The sequence below is a fragment of the Geotrypetes seraphini genome, chromosome 14, assembly GCF_902459505.1.
Source record: "Geotrypetes seraphini chromosome 14, aGeoSer1.1, whole genome shotgun sequence".
Taxonomy (NCBI): Eukaryota; Metazoa; Chordata; class Amphibia; order Gymnophiona; family Dermophiidae; genus Geotrypetes; species Geotrypetes seraphini.
In genome coordinates, this window is record NC_047097.1 from 5,408,746 (window position 1) to 5,427,208 (window position 18,463).

Here is an 18,463-nt window from a genome sequence, read left to right on the forward strand (position 1 = left end):
TTCCAGAAGACAGTTGCTATGACTTTGCCTGCAGATTTTTCTGTCTTGAACTTTTATGGGGTGGGGGGATGACTTGTGCTTCCACTGCATTGATTCCATTTTGGAATCAGGATCTCTGTGATAGACCCTAGTCTCATCTCCAGTCACCAAACGATGAAAAAAATTCACTTAGTCTTCATGTAACATCTTCTGACAGCACTAGAGCCTCGTGGTCTTCTGACATGGCATCAGCATTCTTGGAACCCATTTTGCACTAACCTTGGACATGCCCAAAATTTTATGAATTATTTTCCAAACTGTACTTGCTGAGATGCCCATTTCTTCAGCTATTCAGGAAACCTTAATTTGTCTTTCTGACAAAATTAAATCCTTGACTTTCTTGCATACTTCTGTGGAAGTTGCTTCCACAGGCTGTCCAGTGTGAGGGTGATCTTCAATAGACTGTCTACCCCACTTAAACCTGCTTGCTCCAAAATTTTACTTTGTAGGATGATGGGGAAGACTCACCATAAATTGTAGTCATGAGTTCTTGGATCTCCTTTGGCTTTTTCCCTTCTTTTGTGAGAAATTTTATCACTCTGAACGGTGCTCCAAATCTAGCAGTTTCTTACTTGATTCACATGAGGACTCTCCTGACATCCTGTCACTTGACATGTTAGACTCCACTGAGCCACTACTGTGCATGAGTAACCTTGAGACATTTCACAACGTGCACAGACTTATTTCAACATGTTTTACTACTTTGTTTCATACTCAGGTAGATACATTATCTCATGTATAACGAACCTCCAATCCTGGGCCCACACCGTACAAATAAAACTGAACGAGTCCAAAACAAAACTACTTTGGCTCGGCCCAAAATTAGACCAACTACCCACCTTCATCCCACTGTCCTCTGGCTCCACTCTGCAGCTTGAGTTCTCAAGCAAAATTCTGGGCATCATCATTGATTCTACATTGTCCTTCAACGACCACCTCAATTCCTTGGTAAAAAAATACTTTTTCAGCCTTCACATGCTGAGGAAAGTGAGATCCTGTTTCCATCAAAAACACTTTGCCGTCCTTGTCCAATCCATCATCCCTTCCAGACTGGACTATTGCAACTCTATCTACTTAAGCCTAACAAAGAAAAACCTTCAAAGACTTCAGCGGATTCAGAATGCTGCGGCTAAGCTTATCATTGCAAAAAGTAAATTTGACCATGTCTCACCGCTCCTGTCCAAGCTTCACTGGCTTCCGATAATCTCCAGGGTCCACTTTAAATGCGCCTGCCTAACTTTCAAGATCCTACACGGCATCCTTCCTCCCTTTATTCCACTTTCTTGGAATTCCTCAAATCCTAATACCACCAGATCCACCCAAAAATTAAAACTATCCTTCCCCTCATTAAAAGGCATTTCCCATGCAGGAAAACTAGGGACCTCCCTCCCCTTCAGAATCACTGAGCTCTGGAACAACCTTACCTCCCCTCTTTGGAATCTGAGCTCCCTCCAACTTTTCCGTAAACATCTCGACCTGGTACTCACCAACGGGGAAAACGTTTCAGAGGTCTCAGTAGGAGATACGCTAGCCTCCAGCGACCACAATATAGTATGGTTCATCCTTAGGAAAGGCTTCCCTAGATCAAACACGAAAACAAAGGTACTCAATTTCCGGGGCACAGACTTCGCACGCATGGGAGATTTCGTCCATCAGACGCTGCAGGACCAAGCGGAGACCGATGATGTAGAAGCTAAGTGGTTAACACTGAAATCAACCATACATGAAGCAACTAGCCGCTTCATAAAATCAGTAAATAAACGACAAAGAAACAATAAACCCCAATGGTTCACCGCGGAGATCTCGCACCTCATTAAGGAGAAGAAAAAAGCGTTTCTCTCCTACAAGCGCACGGAGAAAAGAGAGGCAAAAGTAGAATATAGGACCAGGTCTACAGCGGTCAAAATGGCAGTTAGGGAGGCAAAACTTCGAGTGGAAGAAATTCTGGCAAAAAAACATTAAAAAGGGGGACAAATCCTTCTTCAGGTATATTAGTGACAGAAAAAGGAACACAGGTGGGATAGTACGCCTTAGAAGACCGGACGGAAGTTACGTGGAAGCAGATTCCGATAAAGCCGAACTACTGAATGAATACTTCTGCTCAGTCTTCACCTGTGAGGCACCGGGACACGGTCCCCAGTTGAAGGCAACACAAAGCACAGAAGACCCGTTTCAGAATTTTGAGTTCACACCAGGTGAAGTTTACAGTGAACTGGCAAGACTCAAGGTGAACAAAGCCATGGGACCAGACAATTTGCACCCAAGAATGCTCAGAGAATTGAGCGATGTCCTGGCGAAACCGTTGGCTGAGCTATTCAATCTCTCCCTAAGTAAGGGGAAAGTTCCCCTGGACTGGAAATTAGCTAATGTCGTTCCTCTGCATAAAAAGGGTTGCAGGGCAGAGGCTGCGAATTATAGACCGGTGAGTCTCACATCAATAGTGTGCAAACTCATGGAAACACTAATTAAAAGCAAATTGGACACGATCTTGAATGAAGGGAGTTTTCGGGATCCCAGTCAGCATGGATTCACCAAGGGTAGGTCCTGCCAATCCAATCTCATCAGCTTCTTTGACTGGGTAACAAGAAAGTTGGACTTGGGAGAGTCTTTGGACGTCGTGTACCTGGACTTCAGGAAAGCTTTTGACAGTGTCCCACACCGCAGGTTGCTAAGCAAGATGGAATCGATGGGGTTAGGAGAGACACTAACTGCATGGGTCAATGATTGGCTGAGTGGCAGACTTCAGAGGGTGGTGGTTAATGGTACCCTCTCTAAAACATCGGAGGTGACCAGTGGAGTGCCGCAGGGCTCGGTCCTGGGTCCACTCCTTTTCAACATATTCATAGGGGACCTGACTCAAGGGCTTCAAGGTAAAATAACACTATTCGCCGATGACGCCAAACTATGTAATATAGTAAGTGAATGCAGTTTACAGAATTATATGGCGCAGGACCTGCTTACATTGGAAAATTGGTCCTCAACCTGGCAGCTAGGCTTCAATGCTAAGAAATGTAAGGTCATGCACCTCGGAAGCGGAAATCCATGCAGGACATACTTCTTGAATGGAGAAACTTTAACTAGGACTTCAGCAGAACGAGATTTAGGAGTAATCATCAGTGCAGACATGAAAACTGCCAATCAAGAGAAGGCTTCATCTAAGGCAAGGCAGATATTGGGTTGTATCAATAGAAGTTTCGTCAGCCGAAAGCCTGAAGTCATAATGCCGTTGTACAGGGCCATGGTGAGACCTCATCTGGAGTACTGTGTGCAATTCTGGAGGCCACATTACAGTAAAGATGTGCGCAGAATTGAATCGGTTCAACGGACGGCCACCAGGATGATCTCGGGGCTCAAGGGTCTCTCGTACGAAGAGAGACTGAACAAATTGCAGCTCTACACTCTTGAGGAACGTAGGAAGAGGGGAGACATGATCGAAACATTTAAGTACCTCACGGGACGTGTCGAAGTGGAAGATGATATTTTCTTTCTCAAGGGACCCTCGGCCACAAGAGGGCACCCGCTCAAACTCAGGGGCAGAAAATTTCATGGCGACACCAGAAAGTATTTCTTCACAGAGAGAGTGGTTGATCATTGGAACAAGCTTCCAGTGCAGGTGATCGAGGCAGACAGCGTGCCAGACTTTAAGAATAAATGGGATACCCATGTGGGATCCCTACGAGGGTCAAGATAAGGAAATTGGGTCATTAGGGCATAGACAGGGGGTGGGTAAGCAGAGTGGGCAGACTTGATGGGCTGTAGCCCTTTTCTGCCGTCATCTTCTATGTTTCTATGTTTCTATCTGAAAACCTGGCTATTCTCAAAAATGTAATACTTCCTCCTTCTCTGGTATACTAAGCCCCTCTAAACATTCTTTATACTATGGCCTATAACCCTTCATTGGAGTTCCTCTTCTATCCCAACTCCTGTAAACTGTGCCGAGCTCTACGATTGTGGAGAGGTTGCGGTATACAAACCTAAGGTTTAGTTTAAATTATTGAACGCTCCTTATATGCTATCTGTCCCTATTGCATTTTCCCTATTATGTTGAACATAGTCCTGTGAAAATCGTTCATCATCTACCTCCATTCCCATTTGTGTTTGTTTTTTGCAGTCTTGCACCCCTTTAGCTGTGAGTATAGCTGGCAACATAAATGAGTTTTAGCTGCACCCAATGATGATTCTTTGAAAGAGCTTAAGAGTAAAGTTTAGTTTAAGGAAGAAGGGGAAAATTCTGAGCTGTTAAATTTAATGTTTGCTTTTAGGGAGCTTTTGCAAGTTAATAGCTAAGATATTTACAAAGATTGGGATTCTGAATAGTCGTTGATAGAAGTTAATTACATAGGACTGTTGAAATTAGAATGCAAAGGAAGTACAGTGATACCTTGGTTTACGAGCATAATTTGTTCCAGGACCATGCTCGTAAACCAAAATACTCGTATATCAAAACGAATCACTATAGGAACTAAGAGAAACTTGCTTGATTCGTTCCCAACCACCCCCATCCCCTGAGGCCAGCGGCGTTGCTCTACCCCCCCCCCCAAGAACCGGCATTGCTCCCCCCGCCCATGAAGGCCCCCCCACGTGATCCGCCATCCCCCCGCTCGTTTTGCCCCCCTCCCCACGATCTAGCACCCTCCGCTCGCGTCACACCCCCTCCCTGCTGCGATCCGGCATCAAAAAGGCACCCACCCATCCGATCACATTTCTTACCCCCCCCATTTGGCACCGGCACCAACGCACAGGACATGCCGGTGCCCGAAGATCTGCCTCCTTCTGCGCTGGGCCTTGAGCATCTGCGCATGCTCAAGGCCTTCATGTTCCCGTTCTCTCCGAGATTCTCGGAGATCCAAGAATCTCGGAGAGAACGGGCCCATGAAGGCCTTGAGCATGCGCAGATGCTCAAGGCCCAGTGCAGAAGGAGGCAGATCTTCGGGCACCAGCATGTCCTGTGCGTTGGTGCCGGTGCCAAATGGGGGGGGTAAGAAATGTGATCAGATGGGTGTGTGGGTGCTTTTTTGATGCCGGATCGTGGCGGGGAGGGGGTGTGACGCGAGCGGAGGGTGCCGGATCGCGGGGGGGGGGGGGGGAGGCGCTCGTAAATTGAGGCACGCTCGGTGTCCGAGGCACCGATTTTGCAAATGTTTTGCTCGTCTTGCAAAACACTCACAATCCGGTGCACTCGCAAACCGAGGTACCACTGTATAGTCAACATGGATAGTAGGAGAGGGTTCATGATGACATGGATATGGTCAGATAAGCAAGAGAGAGAACTAATCACAATTTTGAGAACAGTTACAGGTAATGACAATTCATCTATTCCATATGTAGAAATTAAGACTCAACAAGCCATAGATGAGATTATTTTAATCTTTTTTATCAGATGACTTAATACAGTATATCTATGACAAGCTTTTGAGAGTTGAACTCCCTTCACCAGACCAGTCACCAGTCTGATATTACGTTAATCAAATAAAAAGCTCTTGCACCACTTGTTTGTTTAACTCTTAATCCATTTGGATAGATAGAAATAACACAGCAACCAAATATATTCTGTCCCATATACACTATTTTTATCCCAGGACAAGCAGGCAGGTATTCTAGGTGACGTCATCCAACGGAGCCCCGATGCGGACATCTCACAAGCATATTTGCTTGTAGAAACTTTTAGAAGTTTCGAGTTGCCCACACCGCGCATGCACGAGTGCCTTCCCGCCCGATGCACCGGGCGTGTCTCCTCAGTTCTTTCTCTTCCGCGGAACTGAGAAGTTTGCCTTTGAACTCTCTGCGCGAAGTTCCTTTTTTGTGCCTTCTGTGCCCGCGGGTTTGGGTTCTTTCTGCTCATTTCTGTTGACTCACGTTGCGTTTTGTTGTTTTCCCCAAAAAAATTTTGTTCGATCGTTCGACCAGGCAGGTTGAGTGGCCGCGGCCCCATGGCTTCGACCTTGCGGCGGAGCTTTTTCGGCCTATGTCCCAGCCTGTTGCCGGTTTTAAAAAGTGTGTCAAGTGCCAGCGCGCGATTTCGTTGACGGACCCGCATCGACGCTGTCTTCAGTGTCTCGGGCCCCAACACCTTCCAAAATCGTGCCGGCCTTGCTCCACGCTCACAGCAGGTGCGTTTAAGAGTCGCTGTATTTTGTGGGAGTCGCTGTTTGGCATGGAGGCGTCCCTGGTGCGGCCCTCTTCCCAGGGCGCCACGCCTTCGACTTCTAATTCTACATCTTCGGCCTCGAGTCTGCTCAAGCCTGCCTCATTCGTGCCGGCTTCGACCTCAATGCAGGCTGCGGTGCCTTCCGATGTCTCTTCAGGTCAGATAGCGCAGCCTCCTATCCCTCCAGTGGTGCTTAAGGTGCCCAAGGCCTCCAAATCCAAGCCCCCTGGCGGCCAACTGATCGACGTCCGTGCAGGAGGTCCCATTTCGGATGTGGATCCCTCTTTGCCGGCGTCGTTTCATACCTTGATGGAGAAGCGGTTTGTCGAGCTTTTTACCAAAATTGGGCCGATGCTTCTCTCCAAGATCCAGCCTGGGCACGCAGAAGCCTCCCGCGAGGTCGAGCCGCCTCCGATGCCTCCTCGGTGCACACTCTCATTTCTGGGAGCAGAGTCTCGGCGAGTGTCTGGTCTGGCTTCGGGGCATGTCTCGCAAGGAGCAGAGTCTTTGCCCATGCCACCTTTGGAGCCGATACCCTCATTCCATGGCTTGCCTGGTCTGGACCCTTCCTCGGCGATGCCGGGCCTCGAACCTTGGGGAGCACCTCGGGGGACCTCGTCTCAGCTGCTGATGCTTCGATCCACGGCCTCCAGTCCCATCTACTCGGTAGTTGCCTCATCTGGGCGTCGCTCACCTCGTCGCTCGAGGCCTGCTTCTAGACACAGCTCGGGTCGTCGATCGAGGCACTCCTCGAGGCATTCATCGAGACACGCCTCGCCTCATCAGAAGCAACCTTTCTGGGAGTTTTCTCCGGAGTACTCGCCCCCTCCTCCTATGCCGGAACTCGAGGACTGCAGGGCTTCGTTCTCTCCGTGCCGGTCCTCGACATCAGCGGACCAGGCCGCCTCATCATCTTCGAGCCCGCCTCATGGCCCGGCTCTGGTGGACCAGTTGTCCTTCTCGTCCTTCCTGAGGCAGATGGCGGTGGATCTTGATATCACCCTGGATTCGGGTTCCAAGTTCTCGAAGGAGTATCTGGAGACGATGTATCTTCCTCAACCTCCTGCCGAGTCTCTGCGCCTGCCTCTGCACAAGCTTCTGGACTAGACTTTCATGAGGTGCTTCGAGACCCCTTACTCCATCCCGGCGGTTCCGGGGAAGTTGGATGCTAGCTACCGCACGGTGCACCATAAGGGCTTCGATGGGGCACAGCTCTCACACCAGTCTCTCTTGGTTGAATCCTCTCTGAAGCGGTCTCACCCCACCCAGGTCTATGCTTCCACCCCTTCCTGGCCGGGAGGGCAAAACCATGGACAGATTTGGCAGGCGCATCTACCAGAACTCGATGATGGCTTCTCGAGTCCTCAATTACAGCTTTCATTTTGCCACCTACTTCGAGATTTTCCTCTCCATCCTGCAAAAGTTTTTACCCTATCTGGACTCTCAGGCTCGCTTCGAGTACTCTGAGGTACTGGCATCGTTGTCCCAGCTCCGCCTGCAGATGATGCAATCGTCTTACGACGCTTTCGAGCTCTCGGCCAGAGCGGCAGCCTGTTAGGTGGCCATGAGGCGCTTGGTGTGGCTTCGCACCATCGATATGGACCCAAATCTCCAGGACAGACGTTCCGTGTGCGGGGGCGGACCTGTTCGACGAGTCCATCGAGGCAGCTACGGAGAAGTTATCCAAACATGAAAAATCTTTTCAGTCTATCCTCCGCCAGAAGCCCAAGACTGCCATCTCTCGTCCGGCTCGTCCTCCTATGATTTATCAGCAGTGCTACCCACCGAAGCAGGCCCCCACCATTCGACCGCCAGTGAAGAGACAGCATCAGCAGAAGCCCCAACAAAAGCCTCAACCTTCTGCTGTTCCCAAGACTCCCCAGCCTTTTTAACTGTCTCGTAGGGAGCATAACTTCCATCATTCTGCCCTCCCCGCTTTTTCCCATCGGAGGTCGTCTCCATCATTTTTACCATCGATGGACGACTATTACCACCGACCTCTGGGTCCTTTCCATCGTAAGAGAGGGATACTCTCTTCAGTTCCATCATGTTCCTCCGGAACATCCTCCAAGAGAGTATCCTTCCAACTTAACCCAGACCGCCCTTCTTCTTCAGGAAGCTCAGGCTTTGCTCCGGCTTAGTGCCGTCAAGCCGGTCCCTGTGGACCAACGGAACAGGGGTTTTTACTCCCGGTACTTCCTTGTTCCGAAGAAGACGGGCGACCTGCGTCCTATTTTGGACCTCAGGGTGCTCAACAAGTCAGGGAGAAGTTTCGCATGTTGACCCTGGCTTCTCTCTATCCCCTCCTCGAGCAGAACGACTGGTTATGCTCCCTGGATCTCAAGGAGGCCTACACTCATATTCCCATCCATCTGGCCTCTCGTCAATACCTCAGATTTCGGGTGGGACATCTTCATCTTCAGTACAGAGTGCTTCCTTTCAGCCTAGCTTCGTCTTCCAGAGTCTTCCACTAAGTGCCTGGTTGTGGTGGCCGCAGCACTCAGGAACCATGATCTGCAGGTGTTTCCCTACCTCGACGACTTGCTCATCAAGGATTCCACGTCTCAGGGGGCCATCCGGGCCACTCAGAGGACAACCTAGTTTCTACAGAGTCTGGGATTCAAGATCAACTTTCCCAAATCCCATCTTCAACCTTCACAGACTTTCCCCTTCATTGGAGCTGTTCTGGATACTATTCAACTCAGAGCGTTCCTTCCTCCTCAGCGCCTGGCGGCTCTTCTTCATCTTTGTCACTCGGTCTCTTCTCGCCCATCCATCTCGGCGAGACACATGATGGTGCTCCTGGGCCACATGGCCTCTACGGTTCACGTGACTCCTTTTGCCAGACTTCACCTCCGGATTCCTCATGGACCCTAGCTTCTCAATGGTCGCAGATCTCCGACCCTCTGACTCGTCACATTCAGGTCACTCCTTCTCTGCTGCAGTCGCTTCGCTGGTGGATGCTCTCTTCCAATCTTTCCAGAGGTTTGCTGTTTCACATGCCTACCCATCAGAAGGTCCTCACGACCGACTCCTCGACCTATGCTTGGGGGGCTCATCTGGACGGACTCCGCACCCAGTGCTATTGGACGAGTGCGGATCGTCTGTGCCATATCAATCTCCTGGAACTCAGGGGCGATTTTCAACGCTCTCACTGCTTTTCAGCATCTACTTCATGACATGGTGGTCCTCATTCGTACGGACAATCAGGTCGCTATGTATTATGTCAACAAGCAGGGAGGCACAGGATCGGCCTCCCTCTGTCAGGAAGCTCTGAAAGTTTGGGATTGGGCGATTCGCCACAACGCCTTCCTCAAGGCTGTCTACATTCAGGGGGCGGACAATGCCTTGGCGGACAACTTGAGTCGTCTTCTACAGCCTCACGAGTGGACTCTCTACTCCACGCCCCTTCATCAAATCTTCTCCCTGTGGGGAACGCCTCAGATAGACCTCTTTGCAGCTCCCCACAACTTCAAACTGCCTCAGTTCTGCTCCAGGATCTACACTCCTCATCGTCTCGAGGCAGATACTTTTCTTCTGGACTGGGGGAATCTCTTTCTGTATGCGTTTCCTCTCATTCAAAAAACTCTGGTCAAGCTCAAGTCCGACCGGGCCACCATGATTCTGATTGCTCCTCAGTGGCCCAGGCAACCTTGGTACTCCTTTCTTCTGCAACTCAGCAGCAGGGAGCCCTTCCTACTACCAGTGTTTCAATCTCTGCTTACGCAGCAGCAGGGATCTCTGCTTCATCCCAACCTGCAGTCGCTACACCTGACAGTTTGGTTCCTCTCAGCGTAACTTCCCTTCAGCTTTCATCAGCTGTGCGCGATGTTTTGGAAGCTTCAAGGAAGCCTGCTACTAGACAATGCTATTCCCAGAAATGGACTAGATTCTCTACTTGGTGTTTTTCTCATCACAAGGAACCTCAACATGCCTCCTTGTCCTCTGATTTGGACTACCTTTTGCACCTGTCTCATTCTGGTCTCAAGTCTACATTGATCAGGGTCCATCTTAGTGCAATTGCTGCTTTCCACCAGCCTCTTCAGGGGAAACCTCTTTCTGCACATCCTGTGGTTTCCAGATTCATGAAAGGATTTTTCCATGTCAATCCTCCCCTCAAACTGCCTCCAGTGGTTTGGGACCTCAGTGTTGTTCTTTCTCAACTTATGAAACCTCCATTTGAACCTCTTAACAAGGCTCCTTTGAAATTTCTCACTTGGAAAGTGGTGCTTCTCATTGGCCTCACTTCTACCCGTCGAGTGAGTGAACTTCAAGCATTGGTTGCGGATCCGCCCTTTACAGTGTTTCATCATGACAAGGTGGTCCTTCGCACTCATCCCAAATTCCTCCCCAAGGTGGTCTCGGAATTTCATCTGAATCAATCCATTGTTCTTCCTGTGTTTTTTCCAAAGCCTCATTCTCATCCTGGAGAATCAGCTCTTCACACTCTGGACTGTAAGCGTGCTTTGGCTTTCTACCTGGAACGCACCAAGCCTCACAGAACTGTTCCTCAACTTTTCCTCTCCTTCGATCTGAACAAGTTGGGACGGCATATCTCTAAGCGCACCATCTCCAACTGGATGACGGCTTGTATCTCTTTCTGCTATGCCCAGGCTGGATTACTCCTTCACATTAAAGTCACAGCCCATAAGGTCAGAGCAATGGCAGTCTCTGTAGCTTTCCTCAGATCGACACCGATTGAGGAGATTTGTAAAGCTGCCACTTGGTCCTCGGTTCATACCTTCACCTCACACTATTGTCTGGATACTTTCTCCAGACGGGATGGACAGTTTGGCCAAACAGTGTTACAGAATTTATTCTCCTAAGTTGCCAACTCTCCCTCCATCCCATTGTGGTTAGCTTGGAGGTAACCCACTAGTGAGAATACCTGCCTGCTTGTCCTGGGATAAAGCATAATAACATAGTAACATAGTAGATGACTGCAGATAAAGACACGAATGGTCCATTCAGTCTGCCCAACCTGATTCAATTTAAAAATTTTTTTTTTTTTTTAATTTTTTTCTTCTTAGCTATTTCTGGACAAGAATCCAAAGCTTTACCCGGTACTGTGCTTGGGTTCCAACTGCCGAAATCTCTGTTAAGACTTACTCCAGCCCATCTACACCCTCCCAGCCATTGAAGCCCTCCCCTGCCCATCCTCCACCAAACGGCCATACAGACACAGACCGTGCAAGTCTGCCCAGTAACTGGCCTAGTTCAATATTTAATATTATTTTCTGATTCTAAATCTTCTGTGTTCATCCCATGCTTCTTTGAATTCAGTCACAGTTTTACTCTCCACCACCTCTCTCGGGAGCGCATTCCAGGCATCCACTACCCTCTCCGTAAAGTAGAATTTCCTAACATTGCCCCTGAATCTACCACCCCTCAACCTCAAATTATGTCCTCTGGTTTTACCATTTTCCTTTCTCTGGAAAAGATTTTGTTCTACGTTAATATCCTTCAAGTATTTGAACGTCTGAATCATATCTCCCCTGTCTCTCCTTTCCTCTAGGGTATACATATTCAGGGCTTCCAGTCTCTCCTCATACGTCTTCTGGCGCAAGCCTCCTATAATTTTCGACGCCCTCCTCTGGACCGCCTCATGTCTTCTTACGTCTTTCGCCAGATACGGTCTCCAAAACTGAACACAATACTCCAAGTGGGGCCTCACCAATGACCTGTACAGGGGCATCAACACCTTCTTCCTTCTACTGACTACGCCTCTCTTTATACAGCCCAGCATCCTTCTGGCAGCAGCCACTGCCTTGTCACACTGTTTTTTCGCCTTTAGATCTTTGGACACTATAACCCCAAGGTCCCTCTCCCCGTCCGTGCATATCAGCTTCTCTCCTAACATAGTAACATAGTAGATGACGGCAGATAAAGACCCGAATGGTCCATCCAGTCTGCCCAACTTGATTTAATTAAAATTTTTTTTTTTTTTTTCTTCTTAGCTATTTCTGGGCGAGAATCCAAAGCTTTACCTGGTACTATGCTTGGGTTTCACCTGCCGAAATCTCTGTTAACACTTACTCCAGCCCATCTACACCCTCCCAGCCATTGAAGCCCTCCCCTGCCCATCCTCCACCAAACGGCCATACACAGACACAGACCGTACAAGTCTGCCCAGTAACTGACCTAGTTCAATCTTTAATATTATTTTCTGATTCTAAATCTTCTGTGTTCATCCCACGCTTCTTTGAACTCGGTCACAGTTTTACTCTCCACCACCTCTCTCGGGAGCGCATTCCAGGCATCCACCACCCTCTCCGTAAAGTAGAATTTCCTAACATTGCCCCTGAATCTACCACCCCTCAACCTCAAATTATGTCCTCTGGTTTTACCATTTTCCTTTCTCTGGAAAAGATTTTGTTCTACGTTAATACCCTTTAAGTATTTGAACGTCTGAATCATATCTCCCCTGTCTCTCCTTTCCTCTAGGGTATACATATTCAGGGCTTCCAGTCTCTCCTCATACGTCTTCTGGTGCAAGCCTCCTATCATTTTCGTCGCCCTCCTCTGGACCGCCTCAAGTCTTCTTACGTCTTTCGCCAGATACGGTCTCCAAAACTGAACACAATACTCCAAGTGGGGCCTTACCAATGACCTGTACAGGGGCATCAACACCTTCTTTCTTCTACTAACTACGCCTCTCTTTATACAGCCCAGAATCCTTCTGGCAGCAGCCACTGCCTTGTCACACTGTTTTTTCGCCTTTAGATCTTCGGACACTATCACCCCAAGGTCCCTCTCCCCGTCCGTGCATATCAGCTTCTCTCCTCCCAGCATATACGGTTCCTTCCTATTATTAATCCCCAAATGCATTACTCTGCATTTCTTTGCATTGAATTTTAGTTGCCAGGCATTAGACCATTCCTCTAACTTTTGCAGATCCTTTTTCATATTTTCCACTCCCTCTTCAGTGTCTACTCTGTTACAAATCTTGGTATCATCTGCAAAAAGGCACACTTTTCCTTCTAACCCTTCAGCAATGTCACTCACAAACATATTGAACAGAATTGGCCCCAGCACCGAACCCTGAGGGACTCCACTAGTCACCTTTCCTTCCTTTGAGCGACTTCCATTAACCACCACCCTCTGGCGTCTGTCCGACAGCCAGTTTCTGACCCAGTTCACCACTTTGGGTCTTAACTTCAGCCATTCAAGTTTGTTCAACAGCCTCCTATGAGGAACTGTATCAAAGGTTTTGCTGAAGTCCAAGTAAATTACATCTAGCATATGTCCTCGATCCAGCTCTCTGGTCACCCAATCAAAAAATTCAATCCGGTTCGTTTGGCACGATTTACCTTTTGTAAAGCCATGTTGCCTCGGATCTTGTAACCCATTAGATTCAAGGAAGTACACTATCCTTTCTTTCAGCAACACTTCCATTATTTTTCCAACAACTGAAGTGAGGCTCACCGGCCTGTAGTTTCCTGCTTCATCCCTGTGACCACTTTTATGAATAGGGACCACATCTGCTCTCCTCCAATCCCCAGGAATCACTCCCGTCTCCAAAGATTTGTTGAACAAGTCTTTAATAGGACTCGCCAGAACCTCTCTGAGCTCCCTTAGTATCCTGGGATGGATCCCATCTGGTCCCATCGCTTTGTCCACCTTCAGTTTTTCAAGTTGCTCATAAACACCCTCCTCCGTGAACGGCGCAGAATCTACTTCATTTTCTCGTGTAACTTTGCCAGACAATCTTGGTCCTTCTCCAGGATTTTCTTCTGTGAACACAGAACAGAAGTATCTGTTTTGCACATTTGCTTTCTCCTCATCACTCTCCACATATTTGTTCCCAGAATCTTTTAGCCTAGCAATTCCATTTTTTATCTTCCTCCTTTCACTAATATATCTGAAAAAAATTTTATCTCCCTTTTTTACATTTTTAGCCATTTGTTCTTCCGCCTGTGCCTTCGCCAAACGTATTTCTCTCTTGGCTTCTTTTAGTTTCACCCTGTAGTCCTTTCTGCTCTCCTCTTCTTGGGTTTTTTTATATTTCATGAACGCCAACTCTTTTCGCCTTTATTTTCTCAGCCACTAGGTTGGAGAACCATATCGGCTTCCTTTTTCTCTTGTTTTTATTGATTTTCTTCACATAAAGGTCCGTAACCATTTTTATCGCTCCTTTCAGCTTAGACCACTGTCTTTCCACTTCTCTTATGTCCTCCCATCCTAACAGCTCTTTCTTCAGGTACTTTCCCATTGCATTAAAGTCCGTACGTTTGAAATCTAGAACTTTAAGTATCGTGCGGCCGCTCTCCACTTTAGCCGTTATAAACCAAACCGTTTGATGATCGCTACTTCCCAGGTGAGCACCCACTTGAACTTTAGAGATACTCTCTCCATTTGTGAGGACCAGATCCAATATCGCTTTTTCCCTTGTGGGTTCCGTCACCATTTGTCTGAGCAGAGCCTCTTGAAAGGCATCCACAATCTCCCTACTTCTTTCCGATTCCGCAGACGGAACATTCCAGTCCGCATCCGGCAGGTTGAAATCTCCCAACAGCAAAACCTCCTCTTTCCTTCCAAACTTTTGGATATCCACAATCAGATCCTTATCAATTTGCTGCGATTGAGTCGGAGGTCTGTAGACTACACCCACGTACATCCATCTTCTCTTTTCAGAGCAATCCATATTGCTTCTTCCTCTCCCCAGGTCCCTTGCATTTTGGTCGCTTGGATATTGATCTTTACATAGAGAGCTACTCCTCCACCTTTATGACCATCTCTGTCCTTCCTAAAAAGATTATATCCCGGTATGTTTGCATCCCATCCATGTGATTCACTGAACCATGTCTCTGTGATAGCAACAATATCTAGATCTGCCTCTAACATCAGGGCTTGCAGATCATGAACTTTGTTGCTTAGACTGCGAGCATTTGTGGTCATCGCTTTCCAGCTATTTTTCAGCGATAATCTCTTTTTTCGTATGGATTTTTGTGTCGTTTCACTTTCCGTTGCAATACTAAGAAATGAGTTGCTGATATTGCTTATGTTGCAGCCTTTACTACTATCACATCTTTTCTTTTGCTGGGGGTGGTCTCTATAATTGTCCTTCGTACATACACCACCCCCACCTTCTAGTTTAAATGCCTAGAAAAATATTGTCTAAATTTCTCAGCAAGGTTTCTTTTTCCTGCTGTAGTAATATGTAGCCCATCAGTGCAATATAGCTTCTTGTCCTTCCATGTATTTCCCCATCCTCCTATGTACCTGAAGCCTTCTTGATGACACCAGGCTCTGAGCCATCTATTAAAGTCCTCTGTGTTTTTCGCTCTTTGCTCTCCCTTTCCATATGCAGGCAGTATTTCAGAAAAAGCTAAAGTCTTTAGAAAAGGTTTCATGCCCTCACCAAGCTCCCGAAAAGCTTTCTGTGCTGCAAGTGTGGAGTTGTTGGCCAGGTCATTTGTTCCCAGATGGATAACAACATCAGTGTTAAAATCCTTAGTTTCTTCCTTAATTATAGTCAGTATTTGCCTGGAACTCCTGGTAGCTGAGGATCCTGGAAGACATTTCACTATTTTGGTCTCCTCGCCCTGTGTTCTAAGGTTAATGCCTCTGATGATGGAATCCCCCAACAGTAATAGTTTTCTGTTTTTGGCTTTTTTATTTATACTTAGGGTGCGCTTGTTCTCTTGAGTTACCTTCATTGGTTTCAGTCCCACCTCCCTTCTGTTTTCTTGAGTATCGCAGTGCACTAGTGGAGCGAAGGAATTCTGTAGAGGTAATATTTGTGAAGGTGGATGTTTCTGTGTTACATGTCACAGTCTTCCTGAGCCTACTGTGACCCATTTATTCCTGGGCTGTTTTATTCTTTGAGGTAGAGGTGGTAAGTTGGTATGATTTTGTGGAGTGATGGAAGCTGCTTTAATTGTATTCAATTCCTGTTTAAGTTTGTAGAGCTCCTCCTTAATACTAGCAAGTTGAAGACAGATGGGGCAAGCCTTAATTAAGCCTCCAAATAGTGTGTCTTGGAATTAAAGCACCACAGTGATTGCATAAAATAAAGGTCATCTTGATTGGTTGTGAAGTCCTGATTATATGGGTCTCTATATATGAATAGTGGTCCCTGGGGTTGGTGGGACTATAAGTCTTACCCTTATTCCTATGAAGGGAAAGGGAAAGAGGAAATAAGATTTAACAGAGGAAAGAGAAGGGTTTATTTTTTTGTGTTTTTTTATATTTTTTTTAGTAAGAAACAGGGAGGAGAAGAGAAATTAAGCAGATATAATGCTGAAAACCAGTGAAAAGAGCAGAATTTGAAATGCAGAGCAACTTATCTTATTGAATGAAGTTCCAGGGCAGCCTTGTTCACAGCAATATCCCAAAGATAATGCAATTAACCTTAGAAGTAAAACAGAGCCCCTCCCTTCACCACCTAATCAGCAGAAAACAATGGCTGAATACTGGTAAGACAGAAATATAGGCTCTATCCCACCTAAAACACAGTATTTTAAACAAAAATGCAGGTTCTATCAGTGCTACCCTAAAACACAGGATTTATAACAGGATTTTCCCTACTTTAGTCACCTGAGCCACAGGCACCAGGATTTAATTAGAGTTAACAAAGTCTTACCCTTTTTCCTATGAAGAGGAAGAGGAAATAAGATTTAACAGAGGAAAGAGAAGGGTTTATTTTTTTGTGTTTTTTTATATTTTTTTTTTAGTAAGAAACAGGGAGGAGAAGAGAAATTAAGCAGATATAATGCTGAAAACCAGTGAAAAGAGCAGAATTTGAAATGCAGAGCAACTTATCTTATTGAATGAAGTTCCAGGGCAGCCTTGTTCAGAGCAATGTCCCAAAGCAATGTTACTTATCGTAACAGTTGTTATCCAGGGACAGCAGGCAGCTATTCTCATGTCCCACCCACCTCCCCTGGGTTGGCTTCTCTGCTAGCTATCTGAACTGAGGAGACTCGCCCGGTGCATCGGGCGGGAAGGCACTCGCGCATGCGCGGTGTGGGCAACTCAAAACTTCTAAAAGTTTCTACAAGCAAGTATGCTTGTGAGATGTCCGCATCAGGGCTCCGTTGGATGACGTCACCCACTAGTGAGAATAGCTGCCTGCTATCCCTGGATAACAACTGTTACGGTAAGTAACATTGCTATATTGCATGGATATTCTTGTATAAAAGGTGGCAGTAATCATGATATTGTAAAATGAGTTTGTGTTTAATCAGCTCTACTAATTGGACATAGAACTGCTGCAAAGTCCAAACTCCTGCAGAAAGGAAGGTCAAAACTGGAAAACTGTTGATGCGTTGGGAATGAACTTGGGCTCAAAAACTCATGTACTGCCGTATATTTTCTATGTCCCTTTAAAATGTACTGTAAGCTACAGAAGTAAACCTTATGTCATTGAAAGTGTTGTCGTACCCCTAGTTATGATTTTGCTGCATACTTACCTATCAGAATAGCTTTTACTGTACAAGTTTAATAATTTGTAGAAAACACACCAAGTGCTGGCTTTGTTTGTTTTCCCCCCCCATAGGCAAAAATCTCTACACCAATGAATATGTAGCGATCAAACTGGTGAGTAGGATAAAATCTTGTAGAATTTTTCCGTTTGGTTTATTTAATTTTCATATCTACTCTTGATGCTTTGTGACTAAGAAAAAAACCTATCATTGTCAGTGGAAGTTAAGCCTTGAGAGGAGGACTCAAAAAGTGCTGTACGGGAGCTGAAGTGATTTATTTTATTCAATGTTGACAAAACTATTTTCACCTCACCCTCTTTCTGAGCCTCCCTAATGTTGGAAACAAACATATTACAAGGGATACACCTACGCTATGCACTCAGCAGAAACTCAGTCTGTATCAGCTTTTTCTCATCTACTTTCACTTTCAGTGATGTACTGTAATTCTGTTTCCATTACTGGAGAATACTGACATTAGTCCATTAAGGTTTTTAAACAAGTAATACCACCAATTTGACCAAAGACCAGGCTCTTCCCTTTCCATTTTTTATATTTGAGGTAAATTATTGAAATGAATAGGTACTTAGAGTGGAGTGTACAGTATAGTATTATGTTAATGGAACTAGTTGATATTTGCACAAATGTCCCCATGTTGTTTCTTCTTGATGTATGAAAAATGTATTAAGTTTACCTGTGTGCCTAATGATAAAATCCCTGCAAAATTAGTTCTATCCTAATTTTATTTTATTTTTAGTCAGTAGCATACCAAAGGGGGGGGGGATGGCCACTTCAGGTGCACGCTCTAAGGGGGTCCACAGCTGGTTCTGGGACCTCCCACCCTACTCTGCTG

General features: G+C 46.5%; 1 protein-coding gene across 6 annotated transcripts in view; it reads left to right on the forward strand.

Moving 5' to 3' along the window:
* Positions 1 to 18,463, forward strand: part of CSNK1G1 (casein kinase 1 gamma 1) — a 255,154-nt gene that overhangs the window by 68,416 nt on the left and 168,275 nt on the right. For all 6 annotated transcript variants that reach the window (XM_033919970.1, XM_033919969.1, XM_033919968.1 and 3 more), the window contains one exon: positions 17,688 to 17,728. In XM_033919970.1, coding sequence (XP_033775861.1) covers positions 17,688 to 17,728 — 41 coding nt within the window. The remainder of the gene's footprint in view (positions 1 to 17,687; positions 17,729 to 18,463) is intronic.